A 12,649-nucleotide genomic window follows, 5' to 3' on the forward strand; every position below is an offset into this window, starting at 1 on the left:
TATCACCGTAAACCAGCAACGAGGGTGGAGCATTGACCCTCTTTCCTAAAACTATCATGCTTTCTGCAACACGGAGGGTGTGGTTTCCTGTTAACTGCAAGTAACATTACTGTTTTGTACAGACATTTTAAACGGATGCTGATAAGTAGTGGTGTGTGTAACCATCATCACCACTCACTGTCATGACTGTTTCACTCAAACAAAATGACTGCACAAATGCATCTTCTTCTACTTATTCTACACAAACAAGTTTATCAAGATTCAAAGGAAACAACAACAACTAGTGTTATTTATTATATCTTTTTTTTATTGTCTTCCTCCGTATACAATTTAATATGCTTCAAGGAGAGAAGATATACCCATGGGAAGAGATTTCAGATTCATCCTTGCTGTCGGACCAAACACAATATTTATAAAACTACCCCAAACTATCCCATTTACCTACATTATATTTTCTCATTTTAGATACATTTTTACCTCCCAAGTTGTCTTTCATTATGACTCCACCTTTTCCCTCTTGCCACACTCTGTTTGTTTGTGTGTTCTTCTTTGCTCTCACTGTATTTTATTGCCTTGTTGGTGTTTCCTTGCTGCCGAGAGATGAGTTTCTCTTTTGTGATGTATAAATACAATGTACCTGTACCCTCGTCATTTCAGGTGATGACCTGGATGGTGCCATGTGAATGACTGAAGACCATGAAGCCCACTCACAAGCTGATGTTCGTCCTGTGCCCCATGCTGGTCCTAGGCTTTATTTACTACTCCTCTGGGAAACTACATCTACACGTATGGGGCCAGAAGCCTCGTAAGTGACATTTCCCATCTTACTGTTTGTTACATTGATTCACCACATGATCATCCATCTGTCATACTCATTTGGAAACCTATACATTATTGAGCAAATGTGTTTGACAACTGTCCATGTTTTGCCTCTCTGTGCTGACTGCCAAGTAACCGTCCGTCTATCTGTTTGGTTTTATTCTGCAGTGTCTTTGCTGAACCGCTAGTGTGTCAAGTTGTGTGTTGGTCTCTCAAAAACCTATATATCTGTCTATGAAATTCAATTAGTTTTTCATTCACTTTACCAGAGCACCGGATGTAGTGGGAAGAGCTTAATCAGATTTTATTGTACAGCCAGTGTTGGTTGCTCCATATCTGTCACTAAAAAGCAGCCCGTGCGGGTTGTCTCAGAAATGGAAAGCTATTGACAGCCCTCTAACTTGACTCCAGTAAGAATACCCCTCTGTTATTCAAAGAGATGAAACCTTTTCTTGCTCTATTTTAGGCAGCATACTTATTTTCTCGTCTGCCTTTTGTAGATTGGAGAAAATGGCAGTTTGAGAGCTCCACACTTGGATGAGGAAACCCTAACTCACAAAACTGAATATACAGTTTTTTTCCAATTCCCTTTTATAGAAAAAACGGAGGAGGCACGCCTTTCACTTCCTACTCAACAGTGCAAGATCTGAGTTTGGGAGCATTTTGATTGCCTCTCAGCATGGCTGCCGTCTCACAGTGAACGGGGATGACAGCTCCACTAAAATGTCAAACTATGGCAACTCTGTCTTTGCCCTGAAGTAGCTGTTAATATCCAGCAGAGGGGGCCAGAAGATTTCTAAAAGAAATGTAACATTCTCAGGGAACTGCTTTTGACAGAAAACACATTTTATTTAGATTGAGAGCATAGCTAGAGGGACTGCATGCTAAAGTATATAGCTGTGTTGTGTCATTGCTATCTTTTTAAATTGGCTGTAATGTAACATTTTGCAATGAAACTGGAGTTTAGCGGTGTAAGAAAATATTGATACTTTTGAGTATTGCAATATTCTAGTTTTTGATACTGTATTGATTCTCAAACGATTGAGATTTTTTATTAATGCTTTACATGCAGAGGTTTGTGGTAGACGGTAACTCGGATTGCACAATAACTAGTACTGTGATGTTGGATGTAACTGGCTCTAATAAATGCCACTGTTCTGATTGCATAAAAGATCAGATACTCGGATTGTATACATATGGCGGTGTGTTCTTTATACTATGATGTTTTTTCTTCAATGACATTTTTTAAATCTCAATATATTGCCATGCTTACAGTAACACCCCACTATTATGGTATGTATCCTATCGCCAGATTCTTGCCAATACACAGCCCAACTGGAGTTGAGATTGTTTTTTTGTATCCTAACCAAAAATAAAGTAATGTGCAACACCGATATTGAGTAAAAGGATTAGTGTTTGGCAATATGATGATTCAGGATGGCGTTTTGAAACTGTGGCTGGTGTGGGCATATTGGCCCATCAGTTAAAGCCACTCTTTGCTCAATGCCAATTATCAGCCTCTTATTGTCATAAGCTTCATTCAGACATGTCAACTTTAAATAGCAAAATCACTCTGATCTTTGTGAGAAAAATGAGAATGCTCTTCTTCCTCCTTCCTTGGTGTCATTACTTTCCTTCCAACTCATCACTGGTCTCCAGCATTGCTTCCACCATGGGGAGAAATAAGACCTCCAATGACCCATGTCTCGTGTGCCGATGGTGCACACATTGATGTTCTACCTGTGAAAGTATTCTGGTACATTTGAATATGAAGCTCTACCATTTCAGAACTATGTCTCACTGTATTGGCAGCCTGAAACAGCTGTTACAGGTACTCTACACCCAACGATTGTGCCTCACGTTATTTTAACCGACCCATCTCTGTTTTAACTGGCCCACATTCAGAGGGTCGTGTGCCGTCCATTGTGCATGAATTTGTCAACCGTGGCATTTCAAACCGTCTGTTGAACTTGATCTTGCTCTGCCCTTCTTTCTACCACAGTATGTGTTGTACTGTTGCAGTTTATCCACATTGTTGTTTGTAGCTGTGGAAAACTGCCTGACATAAATGAGTCCAGATATCACAACGTTTCTATATATTCTGATTTATATAGTTAATACTTCTGGATTTGCTGAACTAGACATATGTCTTTAATAGACTCCTCTTTTCGTGTGTTGCATCACTGATGCCTGAACAGCAGATGACCGAATCAAAGGGATTTCTCAAGCTGGGATCAAAGTCTTTGTTTAACAAGGCTCTTGCTTTCTGTTGTGACACTTTCCATGTTGTCAACATTTTGCCTAAACACATATACTCCAAAGCAGTAAAGAGAAATGCTTATCACCTTGCATTGTCTCCTGCATGGTGTTGAAATAATATGCAGTCAGTTTATTTTAATAACTGCGTGGCGTGCTGAATGAAGTTTGTATTTTTCCTGACTTGCAGTTCAATAGCACAAAGCTAAAAGAGAGGAGCCTCATATGCAGTGGGACATATTGGCTTTCTGCCGTACCGTGGTGCCAGATGTTTGGCTCTAAGAAGGTCAAAGGAGAAAGAGAAGCATGTGGATGGTCTCTCCTGCCCTCTGCCCTGGTCAGCTAAACTATGCTGTCTCACAGAGAGGATCAAATCTGGATGATCCTTTCCTCAGTCGAGAATTGTAGTCTCAGTCACAGACTAATAGAACATGTAGAGGCTCATCATAGACATCTAATGTATGTTTTCATTTCTTTCTTTCTTGCAGCAGAAAACACATGTTTGAGATGCACTGATGTGAATTCCATGCCATGGCAAGCTGGCATCCTGTAACAAAATGTGTGTGTGTTTGTGGTGCTTGCCACAGTGGGCTGTGATAGGAGCTGGGTTTAACCATCTGCTGTATGCAGATCCACCTGATGGCCACCACATTCAGTGGGCTTGTGCCCTGTCATGTTCTTCTTTAGTGTTGTAATTCATCCACACTTGTTAACGTGATCATTCCTGTAGCCACTGATCAGATTGGTGCTAAATTCCTGTTTCCTGTATTTTTATATATTTTTCAGGCAGATGCAGCATTTCATTTTGGCCATTTGTTTTATGCTATCTTTTGACTCCTTGAGATGCCAATTTCCGAGCAGGTTCATGTGACTGTTGTCATTCCTCTAATGAATGGATGTTTGACTCTTGTAAGGCTGGAGTGATGGGGGGGCCCTTTTCAGCTAACCTGTTCTTTCAACTATAGTCCGTTTTCTTTCCACCCGATGTAGCAGGCTTCTAAGTTGTAAACAATGTGTGGACTGGTAGCTGCAGAGGTGCTAGTTGGCCCCCGTGACCCGTGGACACCAGACCCCCAAACAATTCCTTGGGCAGCTGTATAGTAGCGGCCAACTTATATACTAGGATGGGTTAACGGCATAAGCTAAATATCCCTGTGTACAATATAAGTTGATTGGCATTCTGTTAAAATGGGTCACTTATCACGTGACCCAAGTTTGGTATTTTGGTCATGGGATAACAAGTTTTTGTGTTTTGGAAATATCTAGGCAATATACTGTGGTATTCCAACCTTGTGCCTAGACGTTTTGTGTCAAACTATTATTTCCAAGGTCAACAATGAAGCTTTAAGCAAAAAAATTGTCATTTTTCAACTAACCAATTTATTGCATTTTCACATGTTTTGGTTTGAGTGCAGTGTGGATGGAGAACTTTGTTAGTAGACAATTTAGTATTTACATGTAAATGAGGATTTCAGATTTAGTATCACATTTTCAAGAGTGCTCCAAATAGATTGGCCAACACCTGTGTGACTTGTCATGTTGAACTTTTGTTGAAGAAAAGTGTGGCAGTTGCAGCACACTTACTTTTGAGTTCAGAATTCCCTACAGTGCAGTCACTTACCACAGCTTTCTTGCTAGTGACAGGCGTGTTAAATCACACACGAAATAAACACCTGCAGGATGTGAAACAAATGTGTTCCCCTGCTAACATTTATGCCAACAAGCCACAATTTACAACCATCTTGATTTCACCTCTAAACTGCTTTTCTAAAATAAAACACTGCATCATTCATGAAAATGTTGCCGTTATGACATAAATCTAATATTGATTCTCTGTATGCCTTTTGAAAAAAAAAAATCATAAATCCGTAAAGAAACATGATCTTTCCAACCGGGTTTCCTATTTCACTTTCAGTGCTTGTTTAGCAGTGAGGTCAGAAGTTGCTCAAGGAGCGTGCTCTAAATATTCCTGACCCAGCTTGGTTTTCAACATTAGGGATTGCCTTGCCTTGTGGTCATCAGTGATATGCCTCTACAGTTTCAGCCGGAACAGAGTTTGATGCTTACTCACTTGGGAATTAGATCAGCCAGAAGCCCCCACATGGAGAGGCTGTGTTGTGCTTGAAGCCTAATATTATAAAATAACATCCTATTATAAAAGAACACAGGAAATTTGCATTTGCAGATTTAGATGCTGTTGTTGTCACAAGAATTTGGCTCTTGTACTGTTTTTTTAAGAAGGCTTTGTAGTTTTGTCGAGCTGAATCATTAGCGTTTGGCTGAAGCAACATGGCAGCTGCCCTCTGATTGTTTTGATAGATGTGAGAGAGACATTTTCTAAAACCCGTGTTGGATTTTGTCTGAAGCTAAGCCTATTCTTTATTAAAGGTCCGGTTTGATCTATTTGGTAGAACAAATAATAATGATTAATCTGAAAGGTGATGTGGTGTAACGCATTATGATGCCGTTGCCAAAATCTTTGATGTTTAATTACATTGAGAGCAAGTCAGTCACTGCCGTTTCTTACTCTGAAACAGTGTTAAGACAGACCTGTAATTGTTTAATAATCACAAACGTTAATACCGTATTGTTACAATACTTTGGAGGATCGGCTTTAAAATGTTGTTTTGTTTCTGTCTCTGTCTGCCTTTTGTGTGCATCTGTTGTTGTGCGTAGCCACAGTTTTTGTTTTGCTGATGTTAAACATATATCTTTTTAATTTTCGGAGTACTTTGGTCTTGGTTATTAGTTGCTCCCGCAGCTCTACAGTGATGATCTTTGTTCAGTATCTTAACACCCTTTTGTTTTCAGAGAGTGATGCAGAAGAGACAACTGTAGTCCTGACTAAAGGGTCTGAAGGGAACAGAATCACAGGTAGAGGCACTGAGACTCTGCCCATTTATACTGGGTGTCTGTCAAACTGTTGTCAAGCGGGTGATTTTACACCGGGGTGTTGAGGTTTTATTTTTCATGGAATAGACATTTCTGCTAACTCATCACTGAAAGCTTTACATTTTGACCACTCATCATTTTCTTTTGTTTTACTACCATATGTTTGTGCTGATTCACTCATTCAGTTCTTACGGGCAACTGTCAATATATTTCTGCCATGATGACCTCAAAACACAACCGGGGCTTTCTGCAGTTAATTTTCCACCTCTTTGGGCAAGCCTTTGAATAAAGATTGAGACTCTGTAGCTTTAATCCCAGAAGGTTGAATTATAATTCCTCCTCTTCCTCTTCCTCCTCTTCTTATTCTTACTCTGTAATGTCTGGCTATTGCAGTTGGGATTATTTTCAAGCCCAATGCTGCCATAACAGACGGACCTCAAAAGGTGCTAACTGACCATTTTGTGTTTCAGAGTTGGAAACGGACATCACCGTGGGACGAATAGTAGGCTCAGGTACATCTGCAGCCCCACCAACCGAACCCCCTACCCATGCTTGTTATCGCTCCAGCTTTTTAAAGAACATGACGGAACCTTTAAAAACCCTGCGATACTTCAGCACCCACATTTTGGTTGAAAAGTTAAACATTTTCAAAAATGAATCGGCCAACTTGGTCAGTCAGATGGGTTGCTTTCAGGGAGAAGAAAAGTAAATTCAGGTTGTTCAACTAAATGACTAAATTTGGTACCCATGACAACTAGTGAGTTAACTCGTTATCTCCTTCACATGAAGCTGCAGTGTGATACAACACTGCCCTCTGTTGTCTTGGCTCAGTAACAACTGTTTGGCAAGTGAAGCAGTCTGCAGGAGTTTTCATGCACAATACTGTCGGGTTCCACAGACCAGCATTTGTCTTACTGGTAGGACCCTGCTGCTTTAATTTCTCCCAAGCTGTTTCTGCGACTTAGCCCTTTGGCTTCTTTATGCTTCTCAACAGAAACATAATGCGCTCGCTCCCTCGCTCACTCACTCATCTTAGCTGCCATGGCAAAGTCCCCATCCTCCAGGGTAGTGCTTGGATCCTTCGCTAACCAGCCGTCACGCATTCCCATTGTCCTTTTCTTTATCTTTCTCCTCCAGCTTCTTTGTGAAGACAAGATCCGCAGCCACAGGAGTAATTCCAAGCTCTTCCTACTTTCAACTAAGGCCCATGTTACACGTAGTCCTTTCTCATGCTAATTCTTTAGCATTTTACTGACAGGAATTGATATGACTGTTTTTATAGACTCTGTAAGTATCATTTTAGATTATACAACATAGATGCTCAAATGACTGCATTGAGATTGTCATTCTCATTTCTTCATAAATATTTACCGCTGTGCTTTGTCTTCTACCTCAATGCTTCACCGGGCACCTATAGGCTGCCCCTTTGGTTGTCCATAGGTGATCTCTAACTTCTTTTCTAACTTTATTTTAAACTCAACAGATTGTTTTGGCTGGCTTCTTCCTAACCTTGCTTGTTTGTCACAAATCCTAAATTCTAATGATTTATTTTCTTTTACATTCGCCATTTTGTTTTTCATGTGAAAGATGCACAGGTTGTTTGCAACTACAGCCAATGAGCTGATAGTTGAAATGATGTACATTGGATGGACAGTACTAATAATCCAACTGTCAAGTTTCCAAATGCCGTACTTTCTATTTATGCTTTGTAGACGTGCGTAGTAATTTCCATCTCTGTTCTTGGTTGTTTTTTTCTCCAGTGTATGATAAGCAGGGCTTTCTGCTGCAGCTGGACACAAAACTGTGAGTACAAGTTTTTCTAGTAAACCCTTCAGTCTTTTTAATTGAACACTTTTAGCAATTCTCCATCATGTACTGTGTGGGATATGTCCAACTTGTTATATTTAGAACAGCTGAATTCCCAGTTAGTCTCTGTGTCCATTAGTTTAAATTTGTTTTACAGATTGTTCAAATGATTACTGATTCATACAGGTTTGGGTTGATCAATTGGGAAACATGAAAACATAAACCTTCGACTAATTAATCTCACTTGATTTTTGTTAAATAAACGCATAGCATCTCAATAGGGATCTAACCAAAACCTGGTGACAAATGTCCAGGTTTAATTGATGGTCTGGGTTTAGAGATTTGCGTGAGTTTCAATGTACTTGGTTTGTTCCTCTTTATTCCAGAGCGGCTGTGGTTTGTCAGGCTGAGAACATGCTACATTGAGTTATTACGCAGCTGTCATTGTGTCAGCGTGTCTGTTGATATGTGTACAATTCCCTGAATTGGTTTGACATACTTGCTCTAAACTCCCATGATAAGGCCCTTTCTCTGGCCCTGCCATTACCATGCAAGCAATAATCATATCATCACCACCCTGGCTCTCACAGGGCACGTCTGTCCACACTGCACACACACAGTAAGCAGTACGTCAGCACACACTTCAAGGAGGTTTTCACATGGGTTCAGTTTGTATAATACAACTCCTTACATTATATCTTTAGTGTCATTAATTACTCCATTAGAGCATATGCGTACTATAGTGCAATTCATCTTAATGCTAGTAATTCCTTTTGTGATCTGCTGGTAGTCTGATGGAAAAGTGGCCCCTAGATTTCCTTCCCACCAAATAACTTTCAAAGCTTTAGGCAGTTTAAGGCCAAGTTGCAAGTGAACAGCATTCTAGCATATTGAAAGAGATTATATTGGTGTAAAAGAGTTTTAAATTGTGCACAAGCAGGCCAACTGCCAACTCAAATTTCAGGCCTCACATGGAGGTAAGACTCGGGCCTCCCTCCCTTCTCCCTGTTTATTTGAACTAGATTTGTGGCATACATCAAGTTATTAATGGACATGCTAGTAATTGTGAGGTTTTAGCACTGCCAGGGTGATTATTTGAACAAGGCCCCTCTGATTTGTCTTGTCACAGACAGGTGATCTGCTAAATTGTTGCTGAGCTCTCCAACTTCCTAAGCAACCCGTTTTTCCTATCTCTCAAGCAAATTGTTTGACAACCTGAGGCTTAGAAATGTGCTAGTGATAATCAGTTATCACGATGTGTCTGATTAATAGCTCCCTCTCTTCTTGAATGTACAGGCCACCAGAGTTGGCATACAAGTATGGCAACATCAGCGAAGGAGTGTGCAAGCCAGGATACGCAGCAGCCAAGATGACCGCCATCTATCCCAAGTGAGAAGGATTACTCTTTCTTTGAATTCTATAGAACAGCATGGAGACTCATTGAATTCAGGCAGACTCCTTTTTAAAAAAAAAAAAAATATATATATATATATATATATATATATATATATATATATATATATATATATTTAAAAAAATAAAATGTGTATACGTGCTTTCAGAACTTCACATGCACAATCGCAAGCTTCACAAACAAATCGTTTTATTGGATGTCAGCAGGAGAAATGCTAAAACTGTCACCCAAGCATACCAAGATGCATGATGTCACTCCTCAAGCCAACTTGGCCTTGAGGGTTTTGAGTCAGTAACAGAGAAACCGTACATTCTTCTCCAATCTTCCCCAGTTTCTATCATGTTTCTATAATCTTCTACCCCACCACAAAACCCCGACTGTGTCCTTGTGATCCCCCAGTTACACAAAAGAACCATTGTCACCCGAGTACAAGGTCTCCTATCGCATCCTAGAGCCTTGGAGGCTTTCTCTGAACGACACCAACCAACTTCCTGTCTTGACTCATCGTGAGCTTCCTGGTACCCAGCCCACACGGTCCTCACAATCCTCCATGGCCCTCTCTTATGTCATTGACTCTTTTGATTTTTCTATTTGACGCCCAGCTCAGCTCGATCTATAGGGCATTGTCCCAGCAGCATTCTGGGAGCTAGGCTAATAGAGGGGCAATTTACCGCATTGCTGAACAATAGCCAATGGCACTTTCAATGCAGGACTTGAACTAGTTATGGGACACATTTGCCACCCCAGTCCAAGAATAAGTATTGAACCCCATTTATCTATTGCCTGTGGATGCACAGTTAGGTTTAAAGCTTTACAAAATACAGTATACCAGTTCAACAGCACATTCCAATACATTAAGAAACTTGGCATAATAAAGTATATATTGAATACATTGACAAACTAACACTAAAGAACAATCGTCTATGCTGTCGGCAGTAAATTGTAGCGCTGTTTAACAAGACAGACACAATAGTTTTGTGAAACTGCCCTCTACCTATCTGAGAGACTGTAACAATGTCCTCCCTCTTAATGACTTCCTCTAATCAGCCGCACGTGTCGGATCAAAGTTCTGTACAACACAAAACCCCAGCGGGAGCCCAATGATTACTACCACCTTCCACACAGTCACACATAGGTCAATGACCACAATTAATGCTGCACTTTGCAAGTTTGTATGCATGAGTGTAAGTGTATGGTTGAACCTACACAACCAAGCAGTTTGTGATTTATCACGTCCTGTATGAGTTAACAAACAAGATGTTAATTGGTTAACTTCTTTTCAGTCTGCGTCATATGTTTACCCGGCAAAAACAAACCAATTTTAAAGTCCTTGTTAGCATTTTGTTAAAATAGGTGTGGCCTAAAGTTCAGCTGTTAGAGAAAACCTACTTAACCTCTAGCAGTGAGGTCTTCTTGTGGCTCTCCCTCTAATCGTCTCCTGCTTCCTCTATGTTTGTCTTCTCTGAAGCCTTCTGCCCTGCAGAATACGATTTATTCTCCCCCCGCCCCCCCCCCCCGCCACCCAAAAAAAACAGTTTGCATTGGAGCCCTAAATCAAGTGTTGGCAGTGAACTTGAAGCGGCACGGTTATGAAAATATTGCCAGTGAGAGATGGACCTAGCAAAGGAAATGAGCACAATGCGTCCCTGCCTGTTGGCTGTTTTGGGAGCCCTCACTTTGTATTTAACAACAAGCAGCGCCCTGTCTCTCTGCTTTGTCAGGATGTCAGTGACTGACTATCGGTCAGGGCTCAGTGACTTGCAATGGTCCTGTGTTATTTATAGCCCCCTCTGGCCTCAGAGATCTTAGGTTTAATGAATCTCCATTTGTTTTGGCAGGACAGACGTCTCTGAGTGAGTGTGCCTGTGTGTGCTCCTGTCAGGTGATGTGAAGAGGAGAGAGTCATACATAACTGCCTCTTCTCTCCCCTTGCTGCTTTAAACCTGGAGGATAATGAGGGTATCAAAGACCGATTAGGGTGCTTGGAAGAGTGTTGAGCTAACCGCAAAGCCTCCCAATAATGTCTGCCATGTTTGGTCATTGTGCTTCAGAGCTCCACATATTTCTTATGAACCCATGGCAGTGTTATGGGAACCAGCTATCCAAGATTCCTGCTGGGAAACAAAGGAGTGTGATGGTGCGTGTGTGTCCCCTCCTGATTCCAGTTTCAAATGTCTTTGCAAGACATTAGTCTGTTGGCTGTAATATCCATAATTTATGGTTGGTGAGAAGGGTGTGTGTGTGTGTGTGTATAACAGCCATCAGCCCCTCAGCAAGATACAATGGTTATGTTGCTGGTGGTCTGGTTCCTGCTAATCTCTGTAACTGTCAACTGTCTTCTAGCACAAACAAAATAATACACACCAGCTCAATATAGATCTCTCTCAGGCGCCTACCATTGTCGCGTGTGTGGGCGCGCGCGTGCGTGCGTGCGTGCGTGTGTGCGTGCGTGTGTGCGTGCGTGTGCTGATTGATTATTTAGGTTTGACACGGAAACACATGGAGCTCCATGCATGTTAACGTCAGAAAAGAGACAACAAGAGCGGCTGTTTCTCTCTTCTTGTGCATCCCCCAGTTTGACAGCAGGTCATAAAAACAGACATTCATCGTGGAGCAACACTTGCAGAAGTGGCACGTAGCCCAGCACTCGGGTTGCAGGCGTGACTAAGAGGAAATGGCTTCTTTTGATTTTAGAGCTGCAATTAATCAAAGTGGGACACACTCGCACTCATACAGGGACACATGATGAGGAAGAAGCAATGCTGGAAGTAGCAAAAACACTGGTCACAGAGATGTTTTTTAAATATCAAATTAAATATGTTTTTAATACGGAAGAATGACTTGCTTCTCGCTGTCTGTTCCCTCCTGTGCACACACAGATATTTCATACTTAAGGTGTAACCAACTTTTTACACACTGATTCGGTTCATTTGAGGAGAAGCATTCTGGCATGAGTGTTTTGTCCCAGCAGATGCATCAAAACTGTTGGCTGTGATATAGGCCCGGGTGGAGAGGTTATGTTGATGGCTTATGCACTGTAGCTGCCTTCTGTCTCGCTCCCTGCCTCTCAGTTTTTATCACCCACTTAGTTTTTAGCCTCTTTGCTAATGTGTGGTGGGGATGCTGTTGGATTAATGTCAGTAGAGCAAGTCATTTTGTTTATCCATTTGTTGCTTAAACGTTGCCACGGTCATCAAAACTACTGTCCCAGTTAGAGCAGGGATTATGGGAGCCATAGTGTCTCTCTATGGAGAGGACAAAGGGTGTGGTGGGGGAATTCACTACAAAATAAATAATTTAACGTTCTCCTTCTGTTTATTTTCTGCGTCTCGTTGCAGATTCATGAAACCAGCACCCATGTTTCTTGATCGGAACTTTAAACGTCTGGCAAAAGTCAGCAATTACTTGCCTCCATTTGGATTCAAAACGCAAGGTAAGACCAGTTCATTCTATCATTACCTT

The 12,649-nt window shown here is 41.2% G+C and overlaps 1 protein-coding gene across 10 annotated transcripts in view; it reads left to right on the forward strand.

Annotated features, from left to right (window-relative positions):
* st3gal3b (ST3 beta-galactoside alpha-2,3-sialyltransferase 3b) overlaps positions 1–12,649 on the forward strand; it is a 36,338-nt gene that overhangs the window by 3,462 nt on the left and 20,227 nt on the right. For 8 of the 10 annotated variants that reach the window (XM_034556539.1, XM_034556541.1, XM_034556543.1 and 5 more), the window contains 6 exons: positions 658–805; positions 5,887–5,949; positions 6,438–6,479; positions 7,728–7,770; positions 9,070–9,162; positions 12,526–12,620. In XM_034556539.1, coding sequence (XP_034412430.1) covers positions 697–805; positions 5,887–5,949; positions 6,438–6,479; positions 7,728–7,770; positions 9,070–9,162; positions 12,526–12,620 — 445 coding nt within the window. In that variant the 5' untranslated portion in view covers positions 658–696. Of the gene's footprint in view, positions 1–657; positions 806–5,886; positions 5,950–6,437; positions 6,480–6,756; positions 6,885–7,727; positions 7,771–9,069; positions 9,163–12,525; positions 12,621–12,649 lie in introns of those variants that run through there. The other 2 variants (XM_034556547.1, XM_034556548.1) reach the window with 2 other exon arrangements.

The sequence above is a fragment of the Cyclopterus lumpus genome, chromosome 17, assembly GCF_009769545.1.
Source record: "Cyclopterus lumpus isolate fCycLum1 chromosome 17, fCycLum1.pri, whole genome shotgun sequence".
NCBI lineage: Eukaryota > Metazoa > Chordata > Actinopteri > Perciformes > Cyclopteridae > Cyclopterus > Cyclopterus lumpus.